Here is a 22,573-nt window from a genome sequence, read left to right as displayed (position 1 = left end):
GGGTGGAACGTCTAGGCCCTCAGGAGCCTTTCACAGGAGCCATGGGGAACCTTCCGTGGGGCTGCCTCATGGATGGGGATCCAAGGGACCCCCAGAGTTGGTGGCCAGCAAGTTGCTGGCGGGGTGGGGTTTCCCAGATGCCTCAGCTTGGTGTCAGCATCTCAGCACCCCCGGGCGACCGTGGGCCCCGCTGCCGTCCTTGTTGGTGGGTGTGGCATTGGCGGGGTGGGGGCTGCATGTAGAAGGGGCAACAGGCCAGGGGTCCGCTCCAGGGCCACATGCCCGCACCTCCTCTTCCAGGCATGCTTCTGGCCATCCTGGAGAAGTGTGGGGCCATTCCCAAGATCCACTCGGCCCGCGTGTCCGTGGGCGAGGGCACTGTGGCCGCTGGCTACCAGGACTTCATCATCTGCGTGGAGATGTTCTTCGCAGCCCTGGCCCTGCGGCACGCCTTCACCTACAAGGTCTACGCTGACAAGAGGCTAGATGCGCAAGGTATGAGCCAGCGTCGAGATGACCGCCCCCCACACAGCGGGAGAAGCCCTCCCAGGCCCTCCCTAGGGCCCTCCTGCCACAGTGTCCGACAGGCCGTTTTTAACAGCTTGCTTTTTACACCTGCTTGTTTGCCTCCTTGTTCGAAGACATTGGCGACCCCGGTTGTACGTTAGGATGCCCCGGAGAGGCGTTGCCGGTCCCTCCTGTGCACCCCCCCAACTCCCAGATTCGGCATTAAGTGGTCTGGGCTCGAACGGAGGCAGGGACCTTCCCAGCTCCCCCCAGTGGAGGGAGCGGCCTCTGGGTTGCTCCTGGGCAGAGAGCAGATGGTCACGGCGGGCTGAAGGGGAGGCCGGCAATGCCTGAAATGACTTCTCCGGTGGGGAGGTGGGTGGGCCTTGGAGGGTCCTGCTCTGACACACACACCCAGGAGCTGGGCTGCTGCTGGCTGCCTTCCTTGTGGCCAGAGACGAGAACCCCACTTCCCAGGCCTCGCACTGAAGCCCACCACAGGCCCCGGGGAGTGGGGTGCTGCAACGGGACCCCTCGGCCCTCTCCCTGGCTGGAAAGAGACCTGCTGGCCACTAGTGGACGGGCCAGCACTCCAGGCCGCTCAGCTCTTGGGTGCCCAGCTGTGTTCTCCCAACACACTTGGCGGAGGGCTGGCGGTACCCCTTCTTCCGTCTGTGATCGCACACCTACCCGGTACCGGCTGCCTTGCTGCTACCAGCTGCTGTCCCATGCGCTTCCCACTAGGTCCTCAGATCTGCAAACACCCACCCAGTGCTGAGCACGATGTCCCGTGAGCCTGGTCCCAACAGAGCCTGCATCCTTAGGAAAGTCACCCTTGTGCCTGGAGCCTGGGGCCATAGCAGAGAACCCTTTCTGGGCCCTCGGGGTTTAAAATGTCACTTGTGGGGGCTCTGCAGAGGCCCAGCGGACACCTAGGCTGTATCTTCCCACCTGCTGCTCCCAGACCACCAGCCCAGAAAAGAACAGCGTGGCCAGAAACCCAACTCTGGCAGAGACCCCAGCCCAGCCCTCCTGGGGAAAAGCTTGGGGGTATCTATACAGGGCACCATGCCCCCTCACCCCTCAGCCTTGATTTCCTCATCTGTGAAGTGTCGCGAGGTTTGTAAAGCGCGGGGCACTGGCTTAGCCATTCCAGCCAAGCCTGAAGAGAAGTGGGAGTGCTGGGCCACAACTTAGGTGTAGAAATGGGACCGCGATCAATGTCCTGTGTATCTGCTGGTGGCTCTCCCGTCCCCCTGGATGAGAGCGTGAGCCCTGTGGGAGGGGTCATCCCTGAGTGGACGTGCCGTCCCCCACCCCCATCGCCCACTGGGTGCCGGGCTCCGAGGGGGCCGCTGGGGCTGCTGGGTGCTGGGTCGGGTGGGAAGTGGGTCTGGTGCGGTGTGCAGGCCTTGGTGGTGGGCAGATGGTGTCACTCAGCTGTCTCTTGTCTTCTCTATTTCTCTGGCTTCTCTCTCCCTCCCCTTCCCCCCTCCGCCCTGCTTTTGCCCTGGGTTTGGCCGCGGGCAGTGCCAACATACGGCCCTTACGGTAGGTTCTGCTCCCGGTCTACACGTCTGTCCTGCACGTCAGTCGTGGTCACCGTCACCGGCATGTCTCTCTCCCTAGTCCCTTCTCTGTGTTCCTGTCTCTCCCCCCCTCCCAAGGCACCCCCAGGCAGCAGAGCTCATAGGCCCTGCCTGCCAAGGGCTGCCCCCCCCCACCTTAGAGTTTGCCTGCTTCCGTCCTGGTCTCTCAGTGTTCTGGAATACGCCCGCTGGGTTCCGGGGGCACAGTGCGTGTTAATGGGAAATCCATGGCGGAGAACACGAAGGTGGAAAAGGCCCGCCAGATTGGAATTGGAAGACCAGGACTTGTCCCCCACCTCGGTTTTGGGTCTGGGGCCACTTCTCCCTACTGAACCCATGGAGGGAGAGTTCCTTAGAGGGGGAGTTAGGAGAAAGCACATGAGGGCTTCTGCCCTCTCAGAGGGGAGCCGGTGAGGATTTGCAGGGCATCCCACTGTGGGTGCCGGAGGCAGGGGGGGTGTGGTTGGCTGCCTGTCCTGCCAGAGCAAAGGGGGGCCCCCAGGGGTAGGGGGCAGGGCTAGCTCTCTGGGTGGACCCCTCCCCGACACTGCATCCTCCCTGGGGCATGCCATTCTCCACCCTGGGTCCCTTCCCACCAACCACGCTTACCAGCCCCCCACGGCTGCTCACCTGCCTTCTGCGCCCCAGCCAGAGAACCATTTCTTTGCCTGTGCCTCCTGATGCCTGGGACCCTGTTCTGTCGGGTGACATGGCCTTGGGGTGGCGCTCGGTCCCAGGACCGGGGCCTCCCTGCCCCTCACCCCCGCTTCTGGGCTTCTATCCTGCAGGCCGTTGTGCCCCCATGAAGAGCATCTCCAGCAGCCTCAAGGAGACCATGAACCCACACGACATCGTGCAGGACGCCATCCATAACTTCTCGCCCGCCTACCAGCAGTACACGCAGCAGTCCACCCTGGAGCCCGGGCCCGCGTGGCGCGGTGGCGCCCACAGCCTCTCGCGCTCCCACAGCCTCAGTGGCGCCCGCGACAACGAGAAGACTCTGTTGCTTAGCTCCGATGATGAGTTCTAGGTGCGGCTGCTGGTGGGGAGGACTGGCCCCGCGGCCCAGGGCAGGGCGTGCCCCCCTCCGGTCCCACGCGCGGGCGGGGAGGCAGGCTGGCACAGCTTTGGCATTGCCCGTTAATTTATTGGACCAGAAACACTCACCTGTTGCTCCCAGAGGAATAGCCGGAAGCTGTCGGCCCAGGGGACAGCCCGGGCTCACCACGGGGGCCTTCCGGACTGTTCACGCGTGGTCAGCCCTGCTGCCGGGCGAGGGACGGAGGATGCTGGGGGTGACTCCTGTGCCCCTATGGCTTGTCCTGCCGCAGCGGCCTGGTGGGACCAGCTGTGGCCGTGGTGCACCCGCGGCCATGGCCCTCTCAGCCCCCACGTGGGTCCCTCTTTTCTCCCTGAGACTGACAGCCCCGCCCCCAGCACCGTGCAATACTCTGACCTGGGCTCTTTCCTGCCTGCTCCCTCCCTTGTGTCCCCTGTCCACGCTAGATTAGCCTCAGCCTCGGCCAGAGGGGTGGGAGGGGACCCAGATGCTCCCTGCGCCTCCTCCTGACCCAGGCTTGCCTGGCATGCTGCAAGGACCAGAGGGACACCAAGAGCCACGTGTCCCATGTTGGAAGGGAGCTCGGGTGCATCTGGGCCCCTCTTCTGTGGACAAGGCCCTCTCGTAGCAGGGGTCTCTGGGCCCCTGGTTGTCTTCTCTGTGGCTGCCCTCCCTGCCTGCCTCATGCCCCTTCCTCCTGACCTGCTGAGGGCAGCCAGTGGCCCGCACTGCCCTGTCCCTCGGGGTCTTTCTTCTGGAGAGCACTTTGGGCAGAGCCCTTGTTGCTTCCTGGCTGCTGAAGGGGTTGGAGGCTCCCAGCCCCTTTCTCAGGCTAAGCAGTGAGAACCTCCGCAGGGTCCGGTCTTGCCCTAGGGCTGCTCCTTCCCGCTTCAGGGGAAGGGTCTGAGTCTCCACATTTCAGACCAGCTTTTGGAGGAGCAGCCCTGCGGGAGGGAGGCGGAAGGAGGGGGCGTGCGGCGGGAGCTGAGAAGTGGGAGGAGTGACCCCAGACTCCTTTCCCTGGCGCCGTATCCACACACGGCCTGGAGTCCCGCCTCGGCTGGCCCCTCGGCCCATCTCTTCTGTGCCTTAGTCACATACGAAAGCTCCCCTGTCCCAGGCCCTCAGTCTGTCTGGCCGCAGACACTCCCTGGGGGCTCCCTCTCAAGCTGCTGGCACTCAGGGGACCCTGCTGCGCTGGGCCAAGCACCCTGGACAGGCCTTAGGGGATGGCCAGGATGGCGAGTCCCCTCCCCTCGCTCACCTCCACACCTAAATTCCCGGAGCCTCCGTGGCCAGAGTCCCCAGGCAGGCTGGGCTTAGACTGGCCACTGTCTTAGGAGGAGCCTCCTGACAGTCACAGTGTGTGTTCTGTCTTTCGGAACCCAGAGGGCACTTGGGTTTGGGCCTGGACAGCCTGGGGAAGGTCGTAGGGTGAGGAGGGCCCCACCCTGTGGCACCAGAACTTCTCTTCCTTTCCGTTCATTCCTGGAATGAATGTGCCCAGGGTCCAGTGGGGGATTACACCCCTGTCGTCTTCCCAGGCTGCCTTTGGCCCTTGTGACCAAGCTGGCTCCCCACCCCCCGCCCCGGGGTCACAGAGGCCGGGGGGGTGCGGGCTGGAGGCTGGCTCTTGGGGCCGATCTGGTGGGTCTGGCCAGCTGGTACCAAGCTGCCCGGGAAGGTGGCAGGTGGGAGCAGGCTGTCTGGGGAGATCCTCAGTCCCCACTCCCCACTTTGCTTTCATAGATTTGTGTGATTCTCCTTCCAGGCCAAAGTGTGCTGCCGACTCCCTGCCCCCTTGTCTTGGCTGCCCTGGCACTTGCTGGCTAGCATGGTTCGTGGGGGGACACAGAGGAGGGGCTCTGGGGCAGGGAGCTAGTGGCCCCCGGGGAGTTGAGGGGCCGGGAACGGGTGCCCACCCACTCCACCCTTCCTTCCTAGGATGCATAACCTTTTTTTTTAATCCCTTCCCCCAATAGAGTAGCTCTTTGTACATAAAAAATACTTGAAAACTGAACTGTATGATGTATGAGAGGACAGAGTCCCCTAGTTTTGTATCTCGTGTATGACTGCCATGAGTTCCACCAGAAAGCCGCTCTATTTTGGTCTCTGTGACATTTTAAATGCGTGACAGAAGTGAGCAAATAAAGTAAGAAATATATATATGAGATAATATAGATTGTATTGAAATCTCTGCTGTCTGTGGGTGAGGTTTTTTTGCCCTTCCTCTTCCCTGCCTTCCGTGTATGTGTTTGGGGCTGGGTTTGGTGGTTGTGGGCAGGGGTCTCCTAGGAAACCAGCTTCCTTCCAGGGCACCATGTGTAGGTGACAGGGGAATGGGGGAATTCACGGGGCCGGAGACTGACACTGGGCTCCGGACTCGCACTGGACGAACTGTCTCCCTCCTCCAGCTGGTGGGAGCCAGGGGTAGCTGTGGCCACAAGGGACCCGCCCTCCCCACCCCAGTGGGTGGATGCCCCGTCCCCCTTCTGTCCGCCAGCCAGAGGGCCCCCTGCACCTCCAACACCAGCAGCCGCATTCCCACAGGCGTCTCCCAGGGGCTTGAAGGGATTTGCAAGGCTTCCTTGCTCCTTGCAGCCTATCTTGATGCCTCCCTGAGCCCACCCTCCTGCCCCAAGGGTTAGTCCCTGCCCCAAGGGTTAAGGAGGCCAGGTACCAGGCCATGGCCACCCACTTTCGGGGAGGAGGGGTTGGTGGGCTGACAGGAGTGCTCAGGAATGCGGCGTGGGCGGGGGGAACTTCCCAGCCAGCCTCGAAACTCCACTTGTCCCGCCCGAGGCTTCCGGCTGCCCTTTTGCAGGCCTGAGCTCAGCATCCCCGGATCAGGGATCAGGATGACGGGGCCTCAACGTGAGAGGGGGGAAAAAGGCCAATGGACGCTGCCAACCCATGCGGTTTGACCCTTCCCCAACTTTCAAAGCCCACAGCTGCCACAGACATGGCCTTCTCCCTCAGCCTGTGTGTGTGTGTGTGTGTGCTAGTGCGCTGTTGTGACTGTGTCCACTGCGTGTTAAAGCTTACAGCCCCTCGGGTTTCCCGGTGCTTGTCACACCTATGCCCTTCGAGTACCTTCTCTGTGCAGGGAGGCTATAAGAAGCTAAAGAAACCATTACAAGTCTCATGGCTAGAAACAGGCACACCCGGATTCAAACCCTGATTTCCCTGCCCCCCAGACTGCTGTACCCTCCACTTCTCTTCAGGGTGTCCCCAAAGGGCTGGCAGACGGGGAGGAAATTATAGTGAGTTTGGAGGGAAAGAGGAGATACAGGCTTGCCTTTTAGGCCTGCAGGCTGGGCCTGAAGAAGCCACTTCTGTCTCGGCCTCCCTTTGCCTTCCGGACCGTGGGGAAAATATTTTCTGCTTGGCTGTAGAAAGTCAGGCCTCGGTGGGAAAGTGCTGGAAAGATTACTCTTAAATCCGGGAATTTTCCTCTGGGCGGGACTGTTTATTCAGTGAAGGGATGCCAGGGATTTAACCCTACATTTCATTGTCCCCCCTGGCTTTGTCTTCCCCTGGGAGGCTCCAGGGAACCAGAAGGAAGAACAGTAGTTTTAGCAACAGTCCCCCTCTGCCCCCCTCCCCCAGCAAGAGCTAGTGAGAGCCCATGACCCAATTTCTTCATTTGCAACACGGGGCTAGCCCCCCACTCCAGCAGGGGGGCCTGCCTGGGGTTATAAGCAGAACTCCAGCTTCAGCCCCTCATTCAGAACCCATCCCACCCCCCACCCCCTCCAGAAACCATAGCCCAGGGACTGACACTTGGTCACTGTGGAAAAAGAGAATTTGACTTTTATTCAGAAAGTCTACAAAATACAGAAGGCGGATAACTCGCTTACTGTAAGTCAGAAAATAAATAAATTCTGGGGGCCGGGTAAATTTTTTTTTTAAACATTTTTTGGGTGGTTGTCGTCCGGCTTTCCCTAAATATAAGATAAAATGTGATTTATTTGCAGATATAAAATATAAAGTCCAGCACAGGGCCACACACCACTTTTCCCAGGGAGTGGGTGCTAGGCTTCCGGCTGGGGAGAATAACTTAGATTCGTGCAATAAATAAACAGCTGTATACAGGGCGGGAGGGTTGGGGCTGGGCTCCCCAGGAGAATGGCAATCAATGGCAGTGGCAACCCCTCAAGCCACAACGGTCCTTCTCAGGACCTTCTCAGGACTGCAAGACCTCAGCATCTGTCTTATCTTCCCACCTGCCACAGTCGATGGTTGCCTCCTTGGTCCCCTTTCTCTCTGGCTGGCCAGCTCCTTCCATCTCTTCCATCCTTATCACCTTCTCTGGCCCTCTACTTCTCTTCCCCTAACTCACGGAGGCAGCTCCCAGGCCAGGGAGGCCCTTTCATCATCCTTTCCAGTCCGTGTCCACAATGTCCCTGACAACCCTGGCTGGAACCTCAGGGCAGCTTGGCTTTCCCAGCTCAGCCACGAAACACAGATGGCCTTGAGCACTGGCCTGTCCGCTGGAGGCCTGTTTCCCTATCTCTTAACTGGCCCTCACTAGGTGATGTCGGATGTTCCCAGCTTTTGAAAGGCCACGCACCCCTGGGCCCAGAGCAGAGGCGGGGCACATTAGCCTCCAGTCCCAGGAGACACATATGGGAGCCAAACCTAGTCCTGAATCCTGGGAGGCTTTGGAGGGGCTAGGACACGATCTGAGCAGACACTTTACAAAATGAGGGGTGGCCCTCTTCTCCCAGACAGCCCTTCTCTCTAATCCGTTCTGTATCCCACTGTCCCAGTCTAAGACGGCTGGACTGTTCAGCCAAAAGAGACCATATCACCCCACCGTTCTCACCAAAGTTGTCTCACCCCAAGGCCACCTATTAGGACCCAGTTATAGGGGCCACAACAGGAAGACAGCAGGCTCGGGAGGGATCATGTGCTCACCACGGGGCTGGTGGCTGCAGAGAAATGGCACCTGGGGACGAGACCACGCTTAGGCACTTTGGGAAGGAAGCAGGGGTCGGAGGGGCGTGGCTTGGAAGTGCGGCGTGGCCGGGTGGGGCGGGGCGGACACTAGGAACAGGCTGCGGGGGAGGGGCCGGGGGTGGGGGCGGAGGCGGGGCCCGGCCCCAGCCCGGGCTCCGGGGCCGGGGCGGACTTAACGATGGTGATGACGCTGGCTGGCGCCACACGCGCAGCGGGCCCGCGAGCGGCCACAGAGCGCGCGAAGCCCTGCAGCGCCTCGCACTTGCCGCGCAGCGCGTCGAGCTCCAGGCGCATGGCTGCGTTCTCGCGCGCCAGCTTGTCCACCTCGCGCTCCAGCTCCGACTTCTGCTTCTGCAGCTCCTCCTTCTGGCACACGCGCTTCACGCGGCAGCTGGCCGCATAGCCGCGGTTCTTGAGCGTGCGACGTCGCTGCTTGAGCCGCGTCACCTCCTCGGCGGAGAGCCCGCGCAGGTGCCGGTTCAGCTCGCGCACCGACAGCCCCATCAGCGCCTCGTCAGACAGATGCGGCGTGTTCTCGCTCAGCTCACGCTTGATCTAGGGGTAGAATGTTGGGCGCATGAGGAAACTGAGGCCCAGGGTCGCGCCCTGCCTGTGGATGCTGGCCCTGGTCTGGCGCGCAGCAGGTGCTGGAGACGGCTCCCCCACCCACCCCCAGTGTTCCTCCTTCACCACCATAGGCCCCAACGAGGAGGCTGGACTTGTTTGCTCCAAGGCCCCGAAGCGTTGGGGAGGGCGGGCGAAGAATCCAGAAAGGGGAAGCTGGGCCTAACCAGGATTTGAACACAAAAGGGACCACCACACCAGGACTTGGCCCAAATTCTAACCCAGTGCATCAGCCTGGACTCAGCCAGAGAAACCCGGCCCAGAAATCACCTTTTAAGTCCTCTCTAGCCCAGTAAGCACTGTGCTGATGGGGAAGCCAGCCCAGAGATGGAAGTGACCTGCGGGGGGGGGGGGGGGGGGGGGGGGGGGGGGGGGGGGGGGGGATGCGAGGGGGGCACCCAACCTACGACCAGAGCCCAGGCCTCTTGGTTTCCAGTCCAGGGCCCTTCCTAGGGCCCCATGAACACCTGAACCCTGCTGAGCCACCCTTGAGGATTCCAGGAACTGAAGGGGAAGTTGGGATGGGACAGTCAGCCTAGACAAGGAGGGAGAGGGGGAGGACAGGGACAACAGGGGCTGCCTCCTCACCTTCAGGGCTTTGCTGGATAAGGGATCCACAGACATGTTTGCAAAAGGTGCCCTCTGGGCTGAGACCTAGGAGAGAGAAGAGACCAAGGTCACTTTCCTTTCTACTTTGAATAAAACCCAGACTCACTACCTTGGCATTCAAGGCCTCGGCTGCTCTGTAATTCCCGTCATACCACCTTTCTCCACCCCAGTGGTCCAGCCACACTGGTGCTGCTGAATGGTTCATTCCAGCCTCAGGGCCTTTGCACTTGCTTCTCTCTTTATGGCTGTATTCCTTTTCATCTCCCCACAGCGACTCTTCATTGAGAGCTTTGCCAAATGTCACCTCTTCAAACTGGTTTAACCATCCCAGCTAAATACCTCCTATATCATCACATCACCCCATTTTATAACCCTCATGGTCACCTCTTCTGCAATAATTTTGTTTGGTTACTTGGTTATCTGTCTCTGTCCCACCTCTCCTCCACCAAAATGCACACACTCAGGAAGACTGTGGTCTTGTCATGGTATCAATGTGCCTAAGTCAGTGCCTGGTACATAGCATTTGCTCAATAAATATGCATCAAATGAATGGACACCTCCAGCCATTTGCCCATATGACGTCCAGAGATGCCTATATACAGCAAATTACACAAACCGTATTTGGAGCACCTGGCTGGCTCAATTGGTAGGATATGCAATTCCCGATCACAGGGTCATGAGTGAGCCCCATGCTGGGAGTAAAGTTACTTCAAATTATATATAAAATATATAATAAATATAAAATAATTTATAATTCATAAAAAATATATAAAATACTATATATATACACATGTGTGTTTGTGGAAAGTCACTGACTATCATATAGATTATATACATATATACATATATATGTATACATATATACATATATATAATATATATATGATAGTCAATGACTTTCCAGAGTCCAACCTGCACCCCATCAAAATAGAACATCACCAGTCTCTTCCCCTCCACCCCAGCCCACGCCTTCCTCACCCAAATCTGTCTTAGGAAAGCTTTTCCTGCTTGGTACCCAGCACTAATGCAGCCCTGCCCTGGGCAATCAGGGCAGCCATACCCTAAACTGATGAGGGGCCCAGTGGCCCTCAGTGTCTCCCCCACAGGCCTGAAAGCTCCATGTCCCTTCGACAAGTATTTTTTGAGCATCTACTCTATGCCAGACATCGGCTCTGGGGAGACATGGAGGGGACCTTCTGGAGGCCAGTGGCCACTGCTCGGGGCCAGGAAGGGGACTGTTTCCCAAAACCCCCTTGAAAGCAGCAGTCCTCTCTGTCCCCAGCAGATCTGATCTTCTCCCCCAATTCACTGTGAGCCTCCGTGTCCTCATCCGATAATCCCGACGGGGAGGGGTGGTGGTGAGGTACAGAGGGGACAAGGCAGGAAGATGCCCTGTGGCCTGAGATGCGGCGTACTAGCGATCTCATTAGCAATACCCGGGATGCTAGGGAACAGCAGAGGCAAATGGGGTCCAAGCCCTGGCTTCTTGAGCTTTCTATGGGGTCCACCTCACAGCTTCAGATCGGCCTCTGACACATTCCCGTAGGTTCCCCATGTCTCTGGGACACGCTGTTGAAATGCAAAGTGCATGGACCTCGGTGCCAGACACCCGTGGGGCCTTTCCATGGTGGTTTCCCACTAGTTCGGATCCTGGCCCATCAGGTAACCGCTCTGTCCCTCGGTTTCCCCAGGGGTGACCCAGAGTTAGGTCACTCGTGTTACTTCTCTCTCAGGACCCTCCCACAGTTCCCATCTCACTTGGGAGTACAAGCTCAAGTCATCACAATGGCCCACAAGCCCCTGCAGGATGCCGCCCCAGCACAGACCTCTGACTTCACCTGCTGTGTGGTTCCCCTTCCCTCACTCCGCTCCAGCCACGCCCTCCTCCTTGTGGTTCCTCACACACACCACTCATGCTCCTCCCCAGGGTCTTTGCATGGGCTGTTCTCTGGGCCTGGGTTTCTCTGTTCCCAGATGGCCACCAAGCTTGCTTCCTCACCTTTGGGTCTCTTCCCAAATCTTCTGTTGTCGTTCAATTTGGAATTCCCAGCCCCTGGCGCGCGCGCGCCACACACACACACACACACACACACAGTCTCTCCCCCACCCCCACACCCCCCTTCACTACCTCATGTTCCTCTGTGGTACTTTCCACTGTATGCATTCTTACTCATCTACTGTACATATCTGTTCAGTGTCTGCCCCCCCCCATTAGAGGGCCAGCTCCCCAGCAGCCAAGAGTCTGCTCATCCCCTGCCACATCTCCAGTGCCCAGAGCCTGGCACACTGCAGAGGTTCAAGGAATGGAGAATTCTCAGTGTGACTCGGGCCGAGGTGCAGAAAGCCCAAGGCTTCTCTGGAGTCACCCAGCTCCTCCAGGCCCATACAGCTGGAGGGTGTGACACCCCAGAGGGAACAAGGAGTGGGACAGGAGGGGGAATGTGGCATCTGAAGAGACCCCCTCACAGAGGCCGCCACCACAGCCCTCAGCCTGGGAAGGTCTTCAGGGCCACCCAGGCTTCCTATGGTGTCGCTGAGGCCCAGAGAGCCCCAAGTCAGGACCCTGGCCTTTCACAGATGCCACCTGGAGACCCTCATACACCACACCCACCAATCCTGCCCTTCACTGCAGTCCTCTTAAACGGCTGCCTTCCTCTCCCCCAACACACCTAGAAGGGCCTAGAATGCTCTCCTGCTGGCCTCTACTCAGTCCTCCACACAGCAGCACGAGGATCTTTCCAGCATGTGCCTCTGACCATGTCACCACCAGAGGAAAACCTTCAGTGGCTCCTTATCCCTGGGACAGAGTCTAGGCCCACCTGCGTGGCATCCCAGGCTTGCTTGCCATCATGGCCCACCTCCACTTGGCACCCACACCCAGAATTTCTTTCACTTCCTCTCTCCCACAGTCTGTGGCCTCTGGGCAACTCCACGCCCTGTGACACTTTTCCCCCGACCTTATCTGGCAGATTCCTGCTCTCTCTTCTGCCTTCGGCACAGGAGCCTTCTCCTCCAGGAAGCCCTCCTGCACCCATGTGACTCTTCAAACACCACCCACCCTGGCACTTCTCTCTTATCTTGTAATGTTCTGTGCCCTTGTCTCCCCACCAGACAGGGACCTCTGCGGCAGCAACCAGCAGTTCTGGGTCCTGAGGGCCCCCAGCACAGGGCCTGGCAGGGAGCAGGCACTGGTGAGATGTGGGTGGGTGGTCTCTGACACCATGACCCAGCTTGTCAGTCTCTGAACCCAGTGCCAAGCCCAAGCCTAGCTGAACACTGTCCAGGAGAAAAACCTCCCACCCTGTCTCCAACTCTTCCTCCTTTCCATCTGCTTCCTTGCTTCTGCATGGCAAGGAGGGTACCCAGACTCCAGGAAGAAGGGAAGGGAGCAGAAGGGGTTCTACCTTCATGATGCTTGTCCCCCGGCTGGGATATGGGAAGCCAGGAAGGAGCAATGGATCGAGGCAAGCCTGGGTTTGAGTCCTGTACCTGTCTTCTCCGGGTTGTGAGACCTGGGGCAAGGCCTGCCTCTCTGGGCCTCCACTCTTCCTACAACTGTAGGAATCAGAATCAGATCCGATTCGGAATCAGATCCTACAACGGTGGGATCAGAACAGTATCTGCCAAGCAGTACAAACTGCGGAGCCCCGAGAGCAGCTGGGGGTTATCAGAATGGCTGAGTCCTTCCAGGAGGGGGATCAGGCCAGTAGCAGGCACCGGGACCTTGCGTGGACTCAGCCTCTTCTGGCTGGCTGGGGTTACCCAGGATAGGTCCCTGGAGGGCACCTGGCCCTGCCTCCTCACTTAGCCCAAGAGGAAGGGGCATCTCTTGCCTAAAGTCACGCAGCAGGTATTAAATGGTCCTGACCCCCAGCTCAGGGCCCTTTCTTCATTGCCAGCCACTGGATCGCTACCCCCACCACCCATTTTTTTTCTCTTCTTCCCTTGGAGGCCAGCAGAGCCAACCTCCAAGGTCTGCAGGTTCCCAACACTCCTTCGGAGGCACAGAGAATGAACTGATTCTCAGGGATTCACAGTGGTCTGGCCCAGCCAGCAGCCACCAGCTCTCCCGCAACTCCCCTCCCTGGCCCCTGGTCCACTCCAGAGACATCCTGTAGACGGCCCACCCACTGGCATGGGCTCCTTGCTGGCTGTTGAGCCATTCTGCTTCCTCTGTGAGGACAGAGGGAAAAAATGTGTTTTCCTGGGCCTTGGCAGCCAGCACTGGTGCAGCCTCCTCCCTGCTGGAAGGGGAGCAAAGCTGAGAGAACCCAGCACCGCAGGGAAGCAGGGGCCTTGCATTCTAGCTCTGGGACTCTGCCACCCACTCACATTCACTGCTCGTGGCTTCAGATCCGCCATTCCCCTCTCGGGGCCTCAGTTTCCCACCATGCCCAAACTTCACTGAGCCTAGAGGACTTTCCAGCACTGATTACTTTGGAGTTTTGAGTGGCAGATTCTGGTCCAGAATGGAACTCCAAGACCACCAACAGAGTGGAGGCCCTGGAGGAAGGGGAAGGCAATCAGGGAAGGCTTCCTGGAGGCAGAGGCATGAGAACACAAACTCTGGCTCTGTCAGCCTTGACCGTCCCTCCGTTCCACCTGCACAGCTGGGGACCACTTCCCCTTTCAGCTGAGCTATGACCACAGCCGCCTCCTCACTGGCCTCTGGTCTCGCTTGCCTCCAGTGCCGGCCCTGTCATCTGTCCACCTCTCACTGATGACAGCTGACACAAACCTACAAACCAGCCCAGGCTCAGCCCATTTCAAAACCTTGCCACGCCAGCCTCCTTTCCAGCCCGCACAGCAGGGCCCCCGTGTCTCTATCGGATTCCCTCTCCACTCTCCCAGGATCCTCACGCTCACAACAAATGAAAAAAAGGACAGTAACCTACCATTCTTGTACATTTCCCACAGGGAGTGTGTCTGTGTGTATCTGTGTGTGCCTGTGTGTGTGTGCCTGTGTGTGTATGTGTGTGTGTGTGCGCATGTGAAGGACGATGGCACCTGGATCCTGAACGATCTGCTCACTTTTGAGAGACTGCTTCAAGAATCCCGTAGCTCCCTCAGGCTTCCTGCTTCCCTGGGGTTCCCAGCCCTTTTACTCCAAGTGCTATGTTGTTCTTCCAGGATGTGGATCTAGGCTCATTCATTCATTTCATCAGCAAACCTCCAAGAAGCACCTATTCTGTGCCAGACTTGTTGCTGGGTCCCAAAGGCCCAAAGAAGAATCACAACCCTAGCCCTTAAGGGCTTCACAGGTGACCATCCCTCCATCTGACAATCCAGCTCACTGGTCACCTCCTCCAGGAAGCCTCCCTTGATTGCCCAGGCTAAGTCAGAGTCCTGTTATATACTTGCAAATCACAGAGCCTTCTGCCTCATACTACCCATCTCAGCTGTGGTTTTGCACGGAGTTTGGTAGCTCTTTCAACTTTGTCTCCCCTTCCTCGACCGTAAGGTCCCAGAGGGCAGGCTCTAGATCTTATGTGTTCACCATCTTATTCCCAGCATCTGGCCCATGACAGGGTCCACTGAAACTCAGGCTAAAAGTGTCAGGAAGGAGGGAGCCACAGGAGCCCATGTTCAGTCTCAGGCTCTAGGGAAGGCCCAGAGGTGATTCAATGGGAGTCAAAACTCTCCATCTGTGATCCAACCAGTCACTTCCCCTTGTCCCCTGAATCTCCACCCTACTAGGGGATGTTTCCTGTCCAGCTCTGAAGGATGGGCCTACGCGGTTCCTGTGCTCCTGGCCGCCACCTCCCTTACTCAAACCCTATACTCCTGGACATCCCTGGCTCCAGACTGGGGCTGTGGACTCTCCTTTCTCTCCTACAGGTCCGTCCCTCCCCATTCTACACCCATCCTGCCACCCCACATAGACTAGTTCCTGCTGCAGTTGGAATCATTCAAATTCCCAGCCGTGGAAGCAGAGCTCACCAGAGCTCAAAGATTCAAGGTTAAAAGATCATCTGGTTTCTCACCCCAGCAAGTTCAATTACCAACACCCCCACCCCAACATTCAAAGCTTTGTAGATGGGAGGGGCGCAGAATAGGAGGAAGATATCCCTAACCCCCATCTCATCCCACAGGACTGATGAGAAAAGGCTAGGTCATGGCCCCACCCCTCACATATGAATCCTTCATGGACCAAGACCACCTGTGCCACTGCCTGCTGACCATGACCTGGGCTAGCCCAGGGTGAGGACTCTGGGTCCCAGGGCTGGCCCAGGCCTTCAACTAGCTCCTCAGGTCCAACCATCAGTAGGTTTGTCTGACTAATCCCATCTGGGAACTGAAACCACCAGGAGGGCAGAAACCAGCTCCACCCCACCCTCCCGGTCTCACCCTCCCCAACCCAGCAGGTACAAGCTCCAGAACCAGGACCAGCCAGAGGAGCCACGAAAGAGAGGGGGCCAGGGACTCCTTCCCACATCCCACCTTTGTGGTGGGTTTTCTGGCCCTTCTTCCTCCCAAGAGGCAGGAGATGGGCAACCCTGGGGATGAAGGAGAGTCCCCAGGGTCTGCCTTCCCCAGGCAGCAGGACAACCTGGGGACAAGGACAGAGGCACCAGCCCACTTTGTTGCCGGACCCATCGGTGGGTGCTGAGGCCAGAGGTGGCTCTCTCATCTCACCCCCCCCCAAGCCCCCCGCCCAGCCGGGTGGGGCCTTTGATACTTTGCCGCACCCTGTGGCTGCAGGCGCTGGCTCTGGGCGGGGGACAAACACCGCAGTCACATGGCCCTGTCCCCGGGAAACTCCAGGGACAGCAAGGGCCTGGCTGCAGGCTGGTAGGAAGGGGACAGCCCCAGGGAGAATTCCCGGACCCCCTTGTGACCATGGAAGGGGCCACTTCCCTCAACCGAATCCTCATTCCGCGTTTATTCCTGCGGGCACACTCTCTCTGAGGTACACACCGCTGGCCACAGGCCCAGGGTCTTCAGTGCCCTGGGAGCGCGCGGGTCGACACAAACACCACACACACACACACACACACACACTCACACACACTCACTCTCTCTTCCCCTCTCCCTCTCTCTCTCACGCACGCACCAGGCAAGATAAGAGGGACACTGGCCCGGGAACACACACACGCACACGCCCGCCTTCGGACGTAAACAAACCGCGCACGCACGGCCCGCGGGCAGCGGTCCAAGGACTGTTCTCACCGAGTCACGTACGTGCACACACCGCCCCCGGCCCCGCCTGGGCGGACGCTGACGCTCGCCCGCCTGTGCTGTCCCTTCCTGTCCGGCTCCGCCGCCTCCCCGCGCGCGCCCCCAGAAGGGGCCCGTCTCCGCACCCCACTAAGCCTGCCTGGACCCCGTCTCGGCCCCCGCCCGGACCTCTGGTCCCCGCCCCCCCGCCCCCCCAGCCACCCAGCCCCCCCGCCAGCCGTCCGGGCGAGGGATACACCCGGGCGCCGACGGAGCGGGCCTCGGTGCCCCGCCCCAGGCACGTTCCCGGGCGCGGAGACCCTGCCGCCTCCGCTTTCGCGCGCCCGTCCCCGTCTCGGACCCGCGTCCCTCACCCGCCTCTCGGCCCGCTTCGCCTGGCGCCCCGGGCACGCGGGCTGCTGCTGCGGTCCGGGCTTGCTGTCCCGGCCCGCGCCCCGGTCCGTCTCGTCTCCGGTCCCGACCGCGGGTCGCTCCGAGCCGGGCTCCCGAGAGCGCCGCGCCGAGTTTTGTTGTGGGGCGGGAGGCGCGGGGGGCGGCGCGGAGTTGTAAGGCGAGCTTCCCGGAATTACTCACTCACAGGATTCCTTTCATTCATAAAAACCCAGTCATGCGGTGACGTCACCGCCCGGCGGTCCCTCCGGCCCCGGAGAGGCCTCCCGGCTCTCGGCCCCGCCCCCATATGGCCCCGCCCCCATATGGCCCCGCCCACAGGGGGCCCCATTCCCCGCCTCCCCCCGCTCAGCCTCAGCGTTGTCGGGATTCTCAACCCGGGTAAGAACATGGACTGGGTGCGTGCATTCACGTGATACCTCGCGAGAGCCGCGTGGGCGGAGGTGTCATTTGTCTCATTTTGCAGTCAACAGCCCCGTGCCTCTTCTCCTTTCAACCTACACCCTCTGCCATGATGATCTCATCCAGTCCCGTGGTTTTAAATGCCAACCATATGCCCATGATCTCCGGAGAGCTTCTCTGAATTCTAGACTGCCCCTCTGCAGCTCTAGCTGGGTGCCAGATGAGGATGGCAAAAATCCAGTTCCCAACCACTAACCCTACCTCAACTCCCCGTACCCCCAGACTTCCCAGTTTCAGTTGTTCAAGCCCATTCCTCTTTCTCCCTTCTTCCCCACCAGTGAGGCTGGCTCTACCTCCAACACTGTCCAGCATCTGATCACTCTTCCCCACCCTCATGGCTCTACCTCCAGCCTAGGCACCATCAACTTATCTGGACCATGACAGCAAGCCTCCTGATAGCCTCCCCACTTTGCTCCTAAAGGCTTTCTTCACACACCAAAGATCTTAAAATAAGGATCAGATTCCTTCGTACACTCCCACCCTCTGGTTTAACACCCTCAATGGCTTCCCTTTGCATTTAGAATATAAACTATATTCCTCCTTTCAGTCTATAGAGCCCTAAGCCATCTGGCCTCTGCCCAGCTCTGCAGCTTCACCTTCCATTTTCATCTCACCCACTGCTCTTCAGCCACACTGCGCTTCTCACTGTCTTTCAAACACACCTAGCTTATTCCTACCACAGGTCCTTTGCACTAGCTATGTCCTTTTCTGTTCACTGCCAGGCTCTTTCTCATTTCTCACGTCAGCTCAGATGTCACTGCCTCAGAGAGGTCTTTCCTGACTGCCCTGCCCGAAAGAGCCCCCACTTCTGAAATTTGTTCTTGTGTTAACCTTCATATCTCCATAAGGTATTACCTTGCTTATATTTGCTTACTATTTAATGTCTGCCTTCCCTAAACAGAATGGAAGGGTTTGGTTTTTTTTTTAAGATTTTAATTATTTATTTGACAGACAGAGATCACAAGTCAGCAGAGAGGCAGGCAGAGAGAGGGGAAGCAGGCTCCCCTCTGAGCAGAGAGCCCGATGTGGGGCTTGATCCCAGGACTCTGAGATCATGACCTGAGCCGAAGGCAGAGGCTTTAACCCACTGAGCCACCCAGGTGCCCCCAGAATGGAAGTTTCTTGTCTGCCTTGTTCACCACGGCATGTCACGTTCCTGGAACAGTGCTCAGCACATAGTGAGCCCTCCGTAAATACTTGTCGAGGAAATATATTAGTGGAGGCTCAGAAAGGTCAAGTGACTTTCCAAAGCCACCCAGCTCGGAAGTACAAGAACTGGAATTTGAATCTGGACCGGATAGATTCCGGGTCCAGATATTTAGGGCTGTGCCCAACTGAGTAGGTTACAGTATAAATGCAAGATTTATATTCAGTGCCTGGAGCTCCACTCAAAAGGGGCAGCTTTGGTGAAGGATGCAAAATGGGGGAGTGTCGCCGTTCATACCCCTTGTCCTTGCTCATGCTGTTTTCATTGTCTGAAGTGCCTGTCACTGCAACAGCCACAACTTCTGTGAAACTGACATCATAGCGCCTACCTTATTTGGCAGTGGAAGGCGTAGGACCCATCGACTAGATGATGGTCTTTGTGTGGAGCCTTGGTCACAGGCCAGGCTCCTCTTTCCCTTGATTTAGTAGAGTTTGATTTCAGAGGCCTCATTATAGGTGCTCAACTAGTGAATGAGTCCCCAGCGACCTGCACAACACCCAAGGACCCCGTGCTGCCTAAATCCTTTGCTCCCATGCCCTGCCTGCCCATGTCAGGGGGTCAGCCTTTCAGTACCCACGCGCAGAGACTGCTTGCCCACAGACATGGCTCCCTTTCTGGACAAGGCCAAGGGACGTAGTGCAATGTCGTATTTGAAAGTGGCGGCTCCGTGGTTTGCAAGGGGGGTTCCTACTGGACAAATCTAGGACAATTGAAATATAAAAAAAATAACAGTAATGATGGATCATAACCCATTAAATAAGAGAAGAATCAATGAGTCCATACTAATATAAATGAATGAATGAATGAATGAATGAATAGAAGACAAAGCTCCTTCTTCCAGCAGAAGGAATGATGGAGTTAGAAAATGACCATTAGACAAGCATTCTAGTAATAATGGATCCAAGAAGAATCATCAATGGATATGAAAATTTGATGAGAAACGTATATAGTTTTATAGTTTCAAAGCATGACCCTAAATATAGTTTTTTTAAAGACTCTGAGAGAGAGAGTGCCCAAGCAAGGGGGAGGATCAGAGAGAGGGGCAAGCAGACTCCCCACTAAGCAGGGAGCCGAACAAGGGGCTCATCCCAGGACCATGAGATCATGACCTGAGCCACCCAGGCACCCCCTAAATGTAATTATTAATTGGAAATGGAAAGATAATCTTTCTACAGTGGAGAAACCTGGCAGATAACACTTTGGCTAAATGATCAAGGTTGCTTTCAGCAGTAACGGGACAAACTGACTCATGTGTCCCCTGAACGATGCCCGGAGGAGGACACAGCATCAGTTCTGTGGAGCAGCTGACAGAAACTCTCACCATGAATGTGATCGTGAGGAAATGGGAGACACACCCAGACTGAGAGCAGCCCTATAAAATAACTGCACTGCATGCTTTAAAAAAAAATGACAAGACTGGGGTGTGTGGGTGGCTCAGTCTGTTAAGTGTCTGCCTTCGGCTCCAGGTTGTGATCTCAGGGTCCTGGGATGAAGCCCTGCGTCTCAGCACAGAATCTGCTTCTCCCTCTCTCTCTGCCCTTCCCCCAGCTCATGCTCTTTCTCTCTATATATCAAATAAATGAATGCAATCTTGGAAAAAAAAAAAAAAAAAGACAAGATCCTGAAAGACAAAGACAGGACTGTTCCAGATTAGAGGAGACAGGACAACCGAAGCTGTGTGGGATCCAGGATTTCCCGTTGGTATGAAGGACATCACGAAGGTAGCTGGTCAAGTCCCAGTAAGGTCGGTTGACTAGCTAATAGACTCTTCTGGGTGTTAATTTCCTGATTTGGGTAGTTGTCCTGTGGTCAGGTAAGAGATTGTCCTTGATTTTAGGAAACACATGTTGGAATATTTAGAGGTAAAGGTTCACGGTGTCTGCAATTTACTCTCAAACAGTTGAGAACAAGATAGGTGGGGAATGATAAAGTTACTGTGACTAAGTCTTAGCAGTCAGGGAATCTGGGTGAAATTCTGCAGAAATTCTGTCATTCCTGCAATTTCTATTTAAATACAAGTTCTTTTCCTATGTTTTGTTTTTTTTAAGTAGGGGCCCTCAGGGTAGTCCGAGGGCTCAAATCCTGGTCTCCACCCCCACCAGCTGGGTGACTGAACCTCTCCAGTCTCACTCTCCTCCTCTGTAAATCGGGCTTACTAATAGAGTGCCAATTTCATGGATTGTGAAACAATTTAATGTGTTCACACTTAAATGCATGTGGCACAGAGCCTAATTGGGAGAAGAGATCAATAAATACTGGGTGAGAGAGAGATGAGTTTTCTGGAGTCCCTTAGAGAAACCTGCCTCTTCCCTGGGCAGGTGACAAAGCCAGTGCTGACCACGCCCCGCCCCAGAGAACCCACCTCCGGCCCACAGGGCGGGGCCTCCATGTCAGTTTCTAGGGAAGGAGTGCCTTTGCCTGCTAAGTACCACACAACTCTGAGGGGTCCAACTCATCCCCTGCTCATCTGGCCAGGGATCCAAAACCCCAAATAGCAGCCAGGCATATACCCGCAGGACCCCAGCCCTTAGTAGGTGCCCAGGAACAGCGACAGGCTTGACCCAAGCCTGGATCTGCGGCTCATTCACACGCCTGGCTGATCCCCATGTAGGGCATTCTTCCATCTCAGCCTCGGTTTCCCCATCTGCACTGAAAGTCTAGGATTAGGCCAGTGATTTCGAAACCATCTCAAACCACAGTAAACTTTCTTTAAAGGAAAGCTGACTTGGCCGTGTGTCCCGCGTTGTAAAGGTAGCTAGAGGTGGGCTGCTGCAGAGGGGACCGCTGCTGGCTTGGACGTTCCCGGTCGAGTGTTTTCTGGGAGCCGTTCCTGCCCTGAGATGTGATTTTCAGGTGAACAAGAGCTCCTGTCCCTGGACGCTGGGGCCTTCCTAGCCCCCACTCTTGGAAGGACAGCCCTCTGTCACTGAGCCAGGTCCCACTTTTGGGGTGGGTTTCTCTGCTGGGTGGGGTGATGTCATGGGATCCTTTCTGGCACCTTGATCTTTTCCCACTTCTTTTTTTTTTTTTTTTTTTTTTTTTTTTTTATTTATTTTTTTTTTTTTTTAAAGATTTTATTTATTTATTTGACAGACAGAGATCACAAGTAGGCAGAGAGGCAGGCAGAGAGAGAGAGAGGAGGAAGCAGGCTCCCTGCCAAGCAGAGAGCCCGATGCGGGACTCGATCCCAGGACCCTGAGATCATGACCTGAGCCGAAGGCAGAGGCTCAACCCACTGAGCCACCCAGGCGCCCCTCTTTTCCCACTTCTTCACCCCTCACATGCCTTGCAGTAGCTTAGTACGGTGTCGTACTTACTCCTATCACTGTGCTTCTGAGATGCCTCGTGGATGCCAGGCACCACCCTAAGTGCCTACGACCAGTCTGGGCTTGTTTGTTCCCCCAGCTCTTTCCTCCCCCTGCTAAATAAACCAACCATCCCCCCAAATTACCTGTACTTTCATCACATTTCCATGTCTTCATAACTTTTCCTTCCCACAAAAGCCCTCCCTGTTGTAGGTGGGCAGTGGGGGCACAAATGATCAGCCTCCTTCTAGAGCAGAGGAAACGGGTCCAAATATGGATTCCCCAGTTCCCCAGGGAGCACCCAGTTGCTGGACTGCTGGACGTGCTGTGCCCAATCCTGCTAATCGTTGCCACCATCTGGGGAGCTAGGTGTTACCATCACCTGCGGGTGAGACATCAGAACTCTGAGAGGTGAGATAACCAGCCCAATATCACAGTCAGTCCCGGGCAGAGGAGGATTTGAACTCAGGCTGGTCTGATGCGAGGGCCGAGCTATCTCCCCTGCTCCTGGTGGGCATCATCCCTGGGCTTTGCTGGGGAGCCATCTGAGCCGCTGGGTATTTTGAAGGACACTCCGGCTCATGCTGGGGGCAGCTCTGGCTGGATCTTGTACAGAATCTCGCCCCTCTTCTTCCCTCCTACTTGGAGATCCCAAGGCACTCCAGAGGGCGGTGGGGGG

At 57.1% G+C, this 22,573-nt stretch overlaps 2 protein-coding genes across 7 annotated transcripts in view; one reads left to right on the top strand and one right to left on the bottom strand.

The window, feature by feature from the left end:
* TMEM184B (transmembrane protein 184B) overlaps positions 1-3,786 on the top strand; it is a 42,147-nt gene extending 38,361 nt beyond the window's left edge. For 2 of the 4 annotated variants that reach the window (XM_032836658.1, XM_032836660.1), the window contains exons 8-10: positions 301-495; positions 2,038-2,058; positions 2,885-3,786. In XM_032836658.1, coding sequence (XP_032692549.1) covers positions 301-495; positions 2,038-2,058; positions 2,885-3,126 — 458 coding nt within the window. In that variant the 3' untranslated portion in view covers positions 3,127-3,786. The remainder of the gene's footprint in view (positions 1-300; positions 496-2,037; positions 2,059-2,884) is intronic. The other 2 variants (XM_032836659.1, XM_032836661.1) reach the window with 2 other exon arrangements.
* Positions 3,787-7,967: 4,181 nt separating this feature from the next.
* MAFF (MAF bZIP transcription factor F) lies at positions 7,968-17,169 on the bottom strand. 3 transcript variants are annotated; one of them, XM_032836695.1, is made up of 3 exons: positions 17,108-17,169; positions 9,331-9,396; positions 7,968-8,673 (listed from the first exon to the last, which is right to left on the bottom strand). In XM_032836695.1, exons 1-3 carry the CDS (start codon positions 17,123-17,125, stop codon positions 8,206-8,208), a joined length of 552 nt encoding a protein of 183 aa, XP_032692586.1. In that variant the 5' UTR covers positions 17,126-17,169; the 3' UTR covers positions 7,968-8,205. The 3 variants fall into 3 exon arrangements, with proteins under 3 accessions (XP_032692586.1, XP_032692587.1, XP_032692588.1); XM_032836696.1 differs by lacking the exon at positions 17,108-17,169 and adding an exon at positions 16,884-17,099; XM_032836697.1 differs by lacking the exon at positions 17,108-17,169 and adding an exon at positions 16,888-17,099.
* Between the last annotated feature and the right edge of the window lie 5,404 nt (positions 17,170-22,573).

This window comes from Lontra canadensis, unplaced genomic scaffold (assembly GCF_010015895.1).
Source record: "Lontra canadensis isolate GAN:19392208 unplaced genomic scaffold, GSC_riverotter_1.0 scaffold93, whole genome shotgun sequence".
NCBI lineage: Eukaryota > Metazoa > Chordata > Mammalia > Carnivora > Mustelidae > Lontra > Lontra canadensis.
Note: the sequence above shows the minus strand (reverse complement) of the source record. Positions and strands in the feature narration are given on the sequence as shown.